Source organism: Emiliania huxleyi (assembly GCF_000372725.1).
Source record: "Emiliania huxleyi CCMP1516 chromosome Unknown EMIHUscaffold_17, whole genome shotgun sequence".
Taxonomy (NCBI): domain Eukaryota; phylum Haptophyta; order Isochrysidales; family Noelaerhabdaceae; genus Emiliania; species Emiliania huxleyi.
The window spans coordinates 106,439-119,721 of record NW_005200881.1 but is presented as its reverse complement, the minus strand read 5'-3'; the positions used below and the strand labels follow the sequence as shown (position 1 = coordinate 119,721).

Below are 13,283 nucleotides of genomic sequence, written 5' to 3'. Positions count from 1 at the left end.
CCCGCAACCCACCTCGAGCCATACCTGTACCCCCCCGCCTTATCAGACCCAGCCAGCCCAGCGCCCAGCGGGCGCCCAGCGCCCAGCCGCCAGCCAGACCTGGGGGGGATAGGTAGGCAAACAATGCGGCCTGACAACGCGCAGCTGCTCATCAGTCCGCTCGCCGCCTACACGCTCCTGAGCGGCCTATCGATGGTGCCCGAGCTGACTCGTGGAAGCTTGGCGGCGCGTGGGCCGTCGGAGGTCGGCATGCTCGTGCTCTGGCTCGCCGCCGCCGCCTACCCACAGAATTCTAGCCTCGCGATCTTAGCCTTTGGGACCCGCATCGTGTGGTGGCTCTCAGATCTCCCATTCACGTGGGACTCTGAGCTCATGGTTGCGCTCACCGATCTCGCGGTTGTCCTGCACATGATCGCGGATGGCAACAAGGCTGCGGACGGCGTCCCGCTCGGCCAGTCTATGCGGCGCATGATGGGCTGGTTTTATTGGTTCGCAGGCTTCTGGAAGATCAATTCGAGCTTCCTGGACTCCAGGTACTCCTGCGCCTCCCTCTACTTTGCCTCTCTGCTCGACGCCTACGTGCCAGCGCACATGCTAACGCCCGGGCTCACCAATGCCGCCATCGCCGCGGCGCCGGCGCTCACCATTATCGTCGAGTGTGGTGTGGGCGTCCTATTCCTCGCGCGCGCATATTGCTCACGTGCGCCCCGCTGCGGCACTGCGGGGGTGCTGCTCGCCACGGCACTGCACGTGGGCATCGACCTTACCCCGCCACCTAACAACATCGCAGCCTTCTCGCACAAGGCAGCGCTGCGCTACGTCTGGTTTGCGCCTCGCGGCAGCGCTGCTGCGATCTACGAGGTGCGCGCTCACCCGCTCGTTGGCAGCGTGTACGTCGCCGTCGGCGCGGCCGTGCTAGCGCTCACCATTGCCGCGCAGCAGCCGGCTAGCTGGGCGCAGTGGACCGCCGCACCGCTCGACGCGTTGCGATCCACCGATGTGTGCGCTGTCGACTGGCACATAGTCGCGCACTGCGCCCTTTCGGCGTTGCTTGTGCGCGCGCTGTGGCTCGGTGAGGGCCGGACGCCGCGCGCCGACGTGCCAGCGGAGCCTGCGCCCACGCCGCTGGTGCACGTGCTCACGCTGCTGTGCCTGTTGTGGTGCTGCGCCGCCGTCGTGCTGGGCACGCTTGAGATCAACACGCCCAACATGTTCTCCAACTTGCGCATGCAGGGCGGGACCAACCACCTGCTGCGCGTGCCCACCTCGCTGCTGCACACGTGGCGGTACTCTGGGTGGGCGGTGGGAGACGACCCATTTAGCGGTGGCGTTGTGCGCATCGAGCACTCCACCTCCTCGCACATCAACGAGCTCTACCCGAGCGAGTTCACTGCGATCCTCACGCCGGGCACCGTGCGCTTGCTCGCCGCCGCCAACCACAGCGGCCGCCACTTCAACTCGGCCGTCTCACGCATCGTCGGTCCCTTCGCCGTGCCGCCCCGGGCGGCCGACGCGCCGTTTGTGCGCTTCACTTTGCCTGCTTTTGAGGTGCGCCGCCTGCTGCGCGACGCGCGAGCGCACGGCGATCCCTTCGAGCTCACGTACACGTCGCTTCCCAACGCAACGGGCGACGAGCGGTGGCGCACCAGTGCCAAGGGTCGCACCATCCGGCTCGTCGAGGGCGGCGCGGGCGGCGCAGGCTCGTGCACCGTCGTCGCCGCGGGCGATGGCGGCGCGGACGCGTGCCAGCCATCCGACCTCGCGCTCGCGCCCTTCCCCACGCGCGATTTTGTCGCGCGCCCGCTCGAGGCAGCGCTAGGCTTTTTGCAGACGTGGAACGCTCTGCCCATCTTGCGCGAGGGAGATGACGAGCTGCACTGCTACGGGTCGTGAGGGAGCGAGCCGGAGCGCACGATCCACGTGCGCGACCGAGCGGAAAGGGACGGAGCAGCAGATCGGATTGTAATTGGAGGATGGAGCGCAGAGCGAGAAAAAATCAGGATTCAGGCGCCCGCGCGCGTTGCCAAAGGTTCCGTGTACTTCCGTTTGGGTCCGTATCCCCGAAGCCCCGGGTGTTTGGGTTTTGGCTTTTGCTTACCGACGCAGCCCGCACAGCCGCTCAATTATATTTTGTGATTTGTGTACAGACTACGGCTTTAGGACAGTCCAACAGTGCGGTGTGCGCGACCGCGAAACCAGAGCAGAGTGCGAAATAGATTTTGCACAGTTCAGTCTTCACAGACAGAGTGTGAGCGTCCACTGTGTGCCGGCAGGGCTTCGCGTCCGCGACGCTAAGGCGCTTCCTCTCGCGATTGCAAATTATCCCGGGGCGCACAACACCTACGCGCAACTCGCGGTCATCGCCGCACCTCTCCACGATGACATACGAATCGTCTGCGCTTCAGTAATGAAAGGGAAGGGGAGGGGGAAAGCATGCCCACCCAACGCCTCGAACACCTCGAGCATACGCCTCTACGCCGCCGCGAACGCCTCCAGCACCTCGGCGCGCCCTCCTCCAGAGCCTCAGCAGCCGCCCCCAATCCCTCACGCCTCCTCGCCAAAGAGCCGGAGGATGGCAGCCCGCTTGTTTACTGTCGCGATCTCGCGCGCGCTCTTGCCCACCGGCGCGACGGCGTCGGGGTCGGCGCCAGCGGCGAGGAGGGGAGCGACAACCTACTCCCAGCGCCGCAGTGAAGGGGCGTCCTCCGCCTGGCGCGGCGAGGGCAGCTCCCCCCCGCGCCGACGTCTTGCCCGAGCGCGCCGCCAGCGTCAGCGGAGTCCAGCCGCCCTTCCCCGCCGCCGACGGGTCCGCGCCGTGCCGCAGCAGAAGCGCGAGCGCCTCGACATCGCCCGCGTTGACGGCGGCGTGGATGCAGCCATTGTCCATCCCGATCTCGCTGCACCCGAGCGACGGGTCCGCCTACGGTCGCTAATCCACAACCGGTCTCGGCCTCGGCTCGTCTCGCGTCGGTCTCGCTCCGGCCGCCTGGCGGGCGGGCGCCTTGTGCTGCAGCAGCAGCTCGGCGAGGGGGAGCTGGACGCCTCCGCGCTCCTCTTCGAAGTCGAGGGCCATGTGCAGCGCGGTGCGGCTCTGCATGTCGCGCAGGTTCGGGTCCGCGCCGTGCTTGAGCAGCAGCCGCACCATCTCCTCGGAAGGGTCGTCGTACCCGAGCGCGATGTGGAGCGACGAGCAGTCGGACTGCGCAGACAGGATCTCCTTGGTCCCGTCGGCGAGAGTCCGTCCCCACTGGCCGGACCGGTACTCCGAGTCCGACTCCGGGTAGGTTTGCACGTTCGGGTCGGCGCCCGCCTGCAACAAAAGGGTCGTCGAGAAGGGTCGCGGAGAAGGGTCGCGGAGAAGGGTCGCGGAGAAGGGTCGCTGAGAAGGGTCGCGGAGAAGGGTCGCGGAGAAGGGTCGCGGAGAAGGGTCGCGGAGAAGGGTCGCGGAGAAGGGTCGCGGAGAAGGGTCGCGGAGAAGGGTCGCGGAGAAGGGTCGCGGAGAAGGGTCGCGGAGAAGGGTCGCGGAGAAGGGTCGCGGAGAAGGGTCGCGGAGAAGGATTGCGAGGGAGGCACGGAGGGCCGTGGAAGGGTCCGCCTCTCGACTTCCTCTCGGCTTCCTCTCGGCTGCCTCTCTTTTGGTCGTATCTCGGCGTCCTCTCGGCTTCCTCTCGGCTGCATCTCCCGCCTCGAGCAGCATCGCCGCCCCGTCCACCAAGTCGGCGTGCACCACGACGTGCAGAGGGCTGAAGCCGTCGTCGTCAAGGTAGTCCTCGCTGCACAGCCGCCGCACCTGCGCCGCCGGAGGGCCGCCTGCCGTGAGGACCGGCCACCCCTCGCCACCCGCAGAGAGCGAGGTGACGGGGGAAAGTCTGGGCCGTGTCCGGGCCGTGTCTCGGAAGTGTCTCGGAAGTGTCCGCCCGCGCCTTGTCCTCGCCGCCGCGCGCCTTGGCCGCAAGCACGAGGGCCTGCAGCGCTGCCATGCTGCTGTTGAACTGCTCGCGGTCCTCGGTCGACGTCACCGCGGCGAGGGCGGCGAGGTGGAAGGGAGAGCGGCCGCGCGAGTCGACGGCAGACAGGTCCTCCTTCCCCGCCTCGAGGAGCTGGCGGAGCAGCGCGAGGTTGTGCCCCTTGATGGCGCGGTGCAGCTTGTTCGAGCCGCTCCCGAGCAGCGCCTGAAGCTCCTCCGCACAGTCCGCATCCTCCTTGATCATGTCGACCGGGAGCTTGCCGTTGCTCGCCCGCGTCCGCTTGTTGGCGCCCGCCTCAATCAGCAGCCTCGCAACCTCGATTCTGCCGCTGTCGGCGGCGTAGTGCAGCGGCGTCACGCCGTACCGGTTGGTCGAGCTCACCAGTGCGCCCGCCTTGAGCAGCCGCTTCACGACCTCGACATGTCCGTGGATCGAGGCGACGTGCAGCCCGGTCTGGCCGATGCCGTTGGCATAGTCGGGCGAGGCACCGCGCAGCGCGCTGTCGAGCTGCTCGAGGTCGTTCTGCGCAGAGGCGCGGAGCAGCTTTTGACCGATGGCGGCGACGTCAGTCATGGCAGAGGCGCCCTGTCTGCAGGAACCGTGCAACCGGAGAAATAACTGCGGAAAACCAAACGGAGAGCGATATGCCATGTCCGCCTTGCGTTGTTTCATAACATCGAACTAAAGAAAGAGAAAGCCGCTAAAAGGCGGGAGCGCCAACCGACTCGATGGACGACCTGGCGGTGGCCACCGACGCGCTGCGCCGCCTCACTCCTGAGGACCTGGCGCGGCCGGAGGCGTCTAATTTGCGCGCAGCTCTCGCGGCGTGGAGCGCTCTGCATACTCATGGCAACACGCGCGCCATTTCGACTCCGCTGGTGCCCGCACTCGGCCAGCAGTCGCCGTCCACGAACGCTACCGCCAGGGAGCGTCCCGCCGCGGCAGACTTGGGCCGCTCTCCCAAGCAGCAGAAGCGGGAGCACAGCCGCAGCCAGCTCGCCGAGGGAAGGACAGACGTGCACGACCTCGACGCCGACGAAGGACCGGCTGGCGCGACCGAGGCGGAACCGATCACGCTCGACGACAGCGACGACGGTGACGTCCCCATCGGCCACCTCGTTCGCGCCGCCGCGCCCGCCGCCGCCTCTTCCTCGGCCTCCTCCTCCTCCGCCTCCTCCTCCGCCACCGCCTCCTCTGCAACCGCCTCCTCCTCCGCCACCGCCTCCTCTGCAAAGTCGGCGGACCATGCTCCGGTGGCAGAGGCGGAGGGACTGCAAACCTATGCGCGGGCGGTCGGGGCGGCGGGGGCGGCGGAGACGTCGTCAGCAGCGCCCGCGACCGACACGCCCGCTAGCGCCCATGACGCTGTGGCAGCAGCTTCAGCACCCGCTGCGCCCGCCCCTGCGGCACCCGCCCCCTCCTCCGCCGCCCCCACCGCCGCCGTCCCCACCGCCGCCGCCCCCACCTCCGCCCGGCGTGGGAAGGGCGCCGTCAAGAAGGAGTGCAAAGGCACCGCCGCCGCGCAGCAGCTCTCCAACGAGCTCTGCGCGGTTGTGTCTGGCGGCGGGGCGCGCGGCGAGGGCAAGGGGAGGATCGAGGAGGCGCTCGCGCGAGGCGCCGACCCGGGCCGGCCAAACAACCAGTACCAGGGCAAGACCGCCGTCCACGTCGCAGTGGACCACCTGCAGGTGCCATCGCCTCTGCCGTCTCCGACTGCTCACCCGCGAGCAGTCTCCCGCCGTGCCTGCTCGCCCGCCGCGACTCGCCGCCTGCAACTCACCCGCGACTCACCCGCGACACGCGCCACCCCCCCCTCCCCCCCCCGCCAGGTCGAGTACCTCCGCTCGCTGCTCTGCGGCTGGGACCCCCGCCGCCGGCTCCCCGCCTCGAGCAAGGGGGTGACGCCGCTCCTCGCCCTCTGCCAAGTGCCTGGGGCGTCTGCGGAAGGCCTCGACGCGATGGCGAAGCTGCTGCTTGCGGCGATCGATGAACTAATAATTGAGTGATCGGCACGAATGATCAATTAATTAGGCGAAGCTGCTGCTTGCGGCGGACGCCGACGCGCTCGACCAGGGCGGCAGATAGCCGAGATGCGGCCGAGATGCGGTCGAGATGCGGCCGAGATACAGCCGAGAGCAGCGCGACCAGTGCGACGAGCGATGTGGTGACGCGGCTGGTGGCGTCCGCGACATGTCCGCGACATGTCCGCGACATGTCCGCGACATGTCCGCGACATGTCCGTGCCGCCTCCGGCAGGCGACGCGAATGGGTGGACGCCTCTGATGACCGCCGCGGAGCACGGCGCGGTCGGGCTGGTCGAGCTGCTGCTCGAGGCGGGGGCGGAGGCGCGCGCGGCGGACAGGCCCGGCCGAGAGGAGCCTTCGATGAGCTTTCCGAGAGGCTGCTGCTGCTGCTGCCCCTCGCGTAGGTTTGCAAGACAGATAAGGACGGCTTCACCGCGCTGCACTGGGGCGCGACGCAGCACGAGTCGGCCGCCCAGCCGGAGCTGCTCTCGCTGCTGCTGCGCGCGGGCGCGACACAGACACACACACACACACACACACACACACACACACACACACACACACACACACACACACACACACACACACACACACACACACACACACACACACACACACACACACACACACACACACACACACACACACACACACACACACACACGCACGCACGCACACACACGCGCACACACACACACACACACACACACACACGCACGCACGCACACACACGCGCACACGGGTAGGATGCAGCGCCTCGTCCTCACCTGCCCGCGGCGTGTGGTTAGGTGCAAATCCCGCCGCCGTCTCTCGGCCGTCCAGGCTCCGACCCGACGGCGAGACGGCGGAGCAGGCGCCGCCCCCGCAGCTCCTGCGCGTCTCTGGACGTCTCTGGACGGCTCTGGACGGCTTGCGGCGAGCGCGAGGCGCGCGGCTGCTACTGTAGGTGTTGGCGAGCGGGTGCGGCGCCGACGTGCCGCCCGCGCTGCTGGCCGCGCTGCGGCGCGAGCCGTTTGAGGGGCTGGCGGCGACGAGGGCGGACATGGTGGAGAGGCGGAGGGAGGAGGAGGCGCGCGCGGCGGCGGAGCGGGAGGAGGCGGCGCGGCGGAGCAGGGAGGGCGAGGCGGCGCAGCGAGCCAAGCAGGCGCAGCAGGCCAAGCAGGAGCAGGCGGCGCAGCAGCAGCGGCAGCGCGTCGCGGCGGAGGCGGCGGCGGCGGCAGCGAAGGCGCGGAGGGAGGCGGCGGCGGCGGCGGCGGCGAAGGAGGAGGAGGCGGCGGAGGCGGCGGCGGCGGCGGCGGACGAGAAGGAGGCGGTGTGCGGCGTGTGCGGCAAGGGCGTCTCGCACGACGACAACCAGATCGTCTTTTGCGGCGACGGCAAGGGGCGGAGTGTGTTGCGCGGCTGCGGCTGCGGCGTCGTTGCGCACCAGCATTGCGTCCGACTGGCCAAGGTGCGCACCGTCCATCTCCGCTTCCACCACCTCGCTCGCCTCTCACTTTACTCCTCACCCTCGCCCTCCGCCGGGGCGAAAGGTGCCGGAGGGCGAGACCGAGTGGCGGTGCGACGAGTGCGCGAGCGGGCAGCGAGGCGCGAGCTGCGCTCTCTGCGGCGACGACTCGAACGCGGCGAGGTCCGAGGAGTGGCCGGCGGCGGAGCGGTTCGGCGCGTGGCCGATGGTCTCTGTGCGCGACGGCGACGGCCGCGCGCTCGTGCACATGGCGTGCGCGCTGAGCCACGACTTCGTCGCCGAGGCCGACGCGACGGGCGACGGCGGCTCCTCCGAGGGGGCGTACTGCCAGCCGTGCGAGGGCGGCGGCGGCCAGCTGGAGCTGCGCCGGAGCGGCGACTTCGCAAAGGCGCAGAAGCTCGCCTGCAGCTTGTGCGGCGAGAGGGGCGGCGCGGTGCAGTGCGTGCACGGCAAGTGCGCGGTGGCCATGCACCCGCTCTGCGCGGCGCGGGCGGGGCTGCTGCGGCCGCGCGACGCTTCCCAGCCGGGCCGCGGCTTCATAGCCTACTGCGAGACGCACCTCCCCGCCTACGATGAGGGCTACGATTCGGAGGAGGAGCGAGTCGCGGCGGCCGACCGGCTGCAGAGGCACGGCCAGCTGCTCCGCCGTGCGACCGAGTCGCCGCGAGACCTCGCGAGGCTGCACGAGGCGCTGGCGGACCGCACCAAGCCGGCCCTCCGCCTCTCCGACCTCGCGCTCGGCCGGCCCGCCCTCCCGCCGCCGGGGCAGCCGCTCACCCTCTCCTCCCCCTCCCCGCCCCCGCCCACCCTCCTCCACGCGCTGGCGAGCGCGCCGCCCTGCCCCGGGAGGGAGGCGTGCTCCGTCGACGGCCTCTCGCTGGCCATCTGCCACGCCATGCGGGCGCAGCGTCGCTCCGACGAGAGGCAGCGCTGCGCCCCGTCCGCCGACGAGCTTGGGGCTGTCGCAGCCGCCGAAGCGCGGCGCGCGCTGCGGCAGTGCTGCCCTGGGTGCATTGCGGCGGGTCTGCCCGCTCTCGACGGGGTGAACACGCTGCTGGGCGCGTGCTGCCACTCGCCCTTCGGCGTCGCGCTGCGTGGCGGCAACGTGGAGCGCGCGCTCTGGCTGTACTTTGCGTCATACGAGGGCGGGCCGGCGGCGGCAGAGCCGCCTTGCTCAGAGGCGGCGGCCAAGGAGACTCTGGAGGCCATCGGCGCCGCGCTGGCGGTCGGCCTGGTTGGGCCTGCGGCGGGGGCTGCTTCGCGCGAGGGGGATGGCTTCGGCGGCAGCGCTGGTGCGCGGACGCGGGTCGCGCAGCTGCTGATGCTGCTCGCGGCGCGGGCGGCGATGCCTTCCGCGGGGAGCGAGGAGCAGCTGGCGGCGGCGAGGGCGAGCTGGCCGGAGGGCGTCTGGCCGGCGCTGCAGCAGGCCGACCCTCTCGCGCGGGACCTCTCTTGCGGCGCGGAGATCGGCGCCCCCTCGCTCGAGCGCGGCGCCGACGACGCGCCGCCGGCACCGTTTCTGTACGTGTCCGAGTGTGTTGCGGCGGGCGTGCAGCCCGAGTGGCCCACGCGCGTGAAGCTGGGCGGCTGCAGGTGCAGCGCGGAGCGCTCCCGCTTCTGCAGCCGCGGCACGGGCGGCAGGGACGGGTGCCGCTGCCAGCACGCCAAGTCGAGCGAGTGTGGGTACGGCTGCAGCTGCTCCGAGCAGCCAGACCGGTGCGGGAACCGGGCGCTGCAGCGAGGCGTGCGCAAGCGACTCCTCGTCTTCCCTCTCGGCGGCAAGAACGCGGCGAAGGGGTGGGGCGTCAAGGCGGGCGAGCCCATTCAGGCGACGCTCTCGCACTGCGACGCCCGCGCTGCGCCTGCTTGCCCAGCACCGCCCAGCCGACGACCTAGCTGCCCCCGCTACCACTGGCGCCCTCCGCTCCCCTCCCCGCCTGCTCGCCTGAAGCTAGTCCGCCGTCCCCGACACCGCCAGGCCGGCGAGTTTGTGTGCGAGTATGTGGGTGAGATCATCACCGCCGCCGAGGCGGAGCGGCGCGAGGCGGCGTGCCCCGCCGCGGGCCTCTACCACTTCGAGCTCTCGGGCGGCCGCTTCCTGATTGACGCCTTCGCCGTGCGCAACGTCGCCGCCTTCATTAACTTTTCTTGCGACCCGAACCTCGAGCCGCGCCGGCTCGACGCGCTCTCCGGAGACAAGAGCTTGCCGCGCGTCGGCTTCTTTGCGCGGCGCGAGGCTCCGTGGGGGGGGGGCGCGTGGCCAAAGACCCCTCCTCACGTTGCCGGCACGGCTGTGCATAGGCGCGACATCAAAACCGGGGACGAGCTCGGCTACCGGCGCGACCCGAACGCCACCACCCGCAAGAACCGCTCCGGGTCGATCGTCTGCCTCTGCGGCAGCAAGAATTGTGTCGGAAGGGTCTGACAAAACAGGTTGTGCGGTGGACCCTAGAAAAAAATTGTTCCAGTATTAGCGGTGGACCCTAGTGTTTGCATGGCGCATGAGACTCTCATATACGGGGTGTGGAGGGTGAGTTGACCAGGCGCAGGGGGTTGTGCGCCGGGCCCTCCTGCTCGGCTCCAGCCGGTAGATCAAGTCTTGTCATCAACCGAGAGTAGATCTAGATGGATATCTGACCTCGGGGCCGATGTGACCAAGCGCTGGTAGCGTGGTTTGACCTCACACCCATGGTCTCACAGTGTGCCGGCAGTCGCCGAGCAGTGTCGCTCACACAAGCCGCAGCACAAGTGACTGAGGGCCAGTGAGGGCGAGCCCATCGCTGTCACAGCGTAGCAGCCGCACAGAGTAGGCTGTGTCAACTGTGCAGAGTGTGTGAGCAGCAGAGGAGCTGCTCTCCAGGCTTCAGGCGCAAAGAGCTGCATGCCACCGAAGGCGCTGTCGAGGTTCGCCGAGCGCGGCGCACAGGTTGGGGGAAGCCGCCACCGACGAGCGCGTTGGACTTTTCACTCTGGACAAAAAACGCGGCACAGCGGACGGTGCGGGGCGTGCCGCAAACTTAGCGGCGAGGCGCGGGACCGTCTGTGGCGAAGTGGGTCGCGTCCCCCGATTTCCGTCAACCCAGCATCCACACCCTTTAGGTCGGCGTCGGGTGCCCCCCTCCGCGCTCGTCTATAAAGACCAGATAAAGACTATAAAGTGTCTCTGATATTATCTCTCCCGGGTGTCTCTACGCGCCTCGCCTCTCCTCTCGCCCTTCTTGCCACCCTGCCCACTGGCCGCTTGCAACCTCTCGCATGCTCTACGTGTACTACGACTTCACGACCGAGTCGTGCGCGACCTGGCGCGAGGCGAAAAGTTCGAGCTGCACGACAGGCGGGTCGTTCTCACGACGGGCTCTCGCATTCGCTGCTCGTTGTTGGCGCGAGGGGCGTTGTTTGTTTCATGACATCACACCTCGGTGTCGAATTGCTTTCCACCTCAACTCCGCATTCCCAAAGCCTTTAAAAAAAGGCACAACATGGTGTGTACAACATGGGCGCATCTTCAGGACAGTCGGGACACGCTTGACTGCAAAAGCTCCCCGCGCGGTGCCTCTTTCTCACTCAAGCGTGTCGCTCCTCTCGCCACTCTCGCGGACGACAGTTCGACACACCGCACCGCCGCGATTCTAATTACGGCTTATACTCCTGAGCCGTACACACTTACCTACGTTCTAGTCGGTCTCACTACACATAGGACACACCGAACACGGCGACACGATACACGATGTATATCTCCCCCGCGCTGCGCCACACGGCGACACGATACACGATGTATATCTCCCCCGCGCTGCGCCACCTTAATGCGACTTGGGAAGGTGGACTAGAGCGTCTGCGTCCCCCCCAGAGAGCTGGAGAGCGCGGGGGCAACGGCGCGCACACCGCTCAGCATATGCTTGAGCAGCACTCAAAGGGGGCGAGGGCGAGCCCGCAGCAAAACATGCAAGAGCAGGTGCAGCAAAAGGTGATCATGCACAGCATGAGAAACAGGACGAAATAGGTGAAAACTGCGCAAAGGGGGGAGGGGAAGGGTCGGAGAGGCATCGGAGGGTAGTTGCCAGGGTGTCAGTGCGGTGTCTGTGGAGGGGAGTTCGAGTGTGCGTATGTGGGGAGCGGTTGCGCACAGAGACCAGGCATGAAGACGCCGACGTACTGCTGGAAGCGTGCCACCTCCGGGTCGGACGACATGCCTGGCATACCACCGCCACCGCCGCCTGACTTGCCGCCACCTCCACCACCAAGCAGGTCTTGCGCGCCATCCGCCGCCTGACACGGGGGGCAGGGGTTGATAAGAGGGGTGTGTACAGTGCAAGGGTCGGCGATCGGATTGTAGACCCCGCTCAGCATTTCGCCCATCTCAAAGAGGGCGCGATGGGCGGAGTCGGGGACTTCCGGTGCAGATGCCGCACCAGATGCCGTACTTATGGTCTCGGCCTCGTCCAGCGCACCCGCCGCGATCCGCAGGGGCGGCGCCGCTGTTTCGGCGCCACCGAGCACAAGGGCGAGAAGTAGGCGGACTAACGAGTTCATGGAAGGGAAGGGGGTACGAGTACAGCTTGGATTGGAAGATCCGTCGGCCAGCGTCTGTCTGCAAGTTTTTCTTCTTGTAAAATAGTAAATGCCTCGGAAAGGCTTCCCCTTTCTTTATTATTTTGCTTGCCCTGTGTGGTGTCGGTGGTGCGTGGAGTGAGCGCCGCCAGGAAGGACCCGGCCGGCTCAGACAAGTTATCCTTTTTCCGTGTATGTAGCTCTTACGATTTTTTGTAAATCTTTCCTCCTTTCCCCTCCTTTTCCCCGTTGGCGCGTTGTCTTGCTTGCCCTGTTGTCTTGCTTGCCCTGTTGGGAGTGAAAGAACGGAAGTGTGACCGGAAAAGAATTAATTTATCAAAGAAGGCGGGGCCGGTGCGGTGGATTCGCTGGCTGGCGGGCGCGGAGTGCGTGCTACCGACTTTACTCGCTGCTCAGCTGCCCAATGTCAGATCCTAAGCCCAACCCACTCGCCGATCCCGAAGTAGTCAAGGGCCGCGCAGACTGGGACGAGTACGGCGTCGAGGAGTGGGCTGCGGTTGCCAAGCCTCCACTGATCTATGCGCCGCCGCAGCTCACGCCCGCCAAGACAGGCTTCAACCCGTGCAACCCCTCGGTCGTGCAGCACCGTGACCTGGTGTGCTACCCGCTCGCGAGCTGCTTTTTGTCATGCTGCTTTCACCCCGACGTCTCCAAGTGGGGCGACAACGCCGAAGCGACCGCAGCCAAGATGTTGGACGCGCACGCGCCCGGTTCGTTCAACAAGTGTCCCAAGCCGTTCCGCGGGCTCTTTTGGCTCGAGAACAACACGGCCTCCGAGACGGTGACCACCTTCGAGGACGCCATCTGGTCGGACGACGGGCTGCGCGGCATGAAGAACAGCACCGACAACTGGCTTCGGGACTACACCTGCTGCGGCAGCATGATTGTCATCCTCTCTGGCGTAGTGGGGTGGTCCATCTCGAAGGACGGAAAGTGGCTGATGTGGGGCAAAGCGGACCCAATGTACATCGTGCAGGAGGGCGACAAGTTTATCAACCCGGACGGGTCTCCCTACGAGCCCGCCATCGAGGTTGGCGATTTGGTGCGCTGCTCGTACTGGGGGAAGAATGTCGAGCAGACGGCGGACAAGTGGGTCTACGACGACGCGCTCGGCGTGTACTCGAACGCCAACCTGCAGTTCCAGTACGTCATCCGCCGCCTCGCCTACCGCGACGAGGACAGCGGAGAGCTGACAAAGACCAAGCGCTCCCCTGGGGGGCAGAGGTCGCACCACCGCGCCACCCTCCCTCGGAA

The 13,283-nt window shown here is 67.6% G+C and overlaps 2 protein-coding genes across 2 annotated transcripts; one reads left to right on the top strand and one right to left on the bottom strand.

Moving 5' to 3' along the window:
* Positions 1–123: 123 nt before the first annotated feature.
* Positions 124–1,893, top strand: EMIHUDRAFT_99009 (hypothetical protein; the record flags this gene model as incomplete). Its single annotated transcript, XM_005784375.1, has 1 exon — positions 124–1,893. The coding sequence occupies one exon, from the start codon at positions 124–126 to the stop codon at positions 1,891–1,893; it is 1,770 nt and encodes a 589-aa protein (XP_005784432.1).
* Positions 1,894–2,544: 651 nt separating this feature from the next.
* On the bottom strand, positions 2,545–4,559 carry EMIHUDRAFT_449470 (hypothetical protein; the record flags this gene model as incomplete). Its single annotated transcript, XM_005784374.1, has 5 exons — positions 3,924–4,559; positions 3,686–3,790; positions 3,168–3,310; positions 2,674–2,897; positions 2,545–2,591 (listed from the first exon to the last, which is right to left on the bottom strand). Exons 1-5 carry the CDS (start codon positions 4,539–4,541, stop codon positions 2,545–2,547), a joined length of 1,137 nt encoding a protein of 378 aa, XP_005784431.1. The 5' UTR covers positions 4,542–4,559.
* Positions 4,560–13,283: the final 8,724 nt, after the last annotated feature.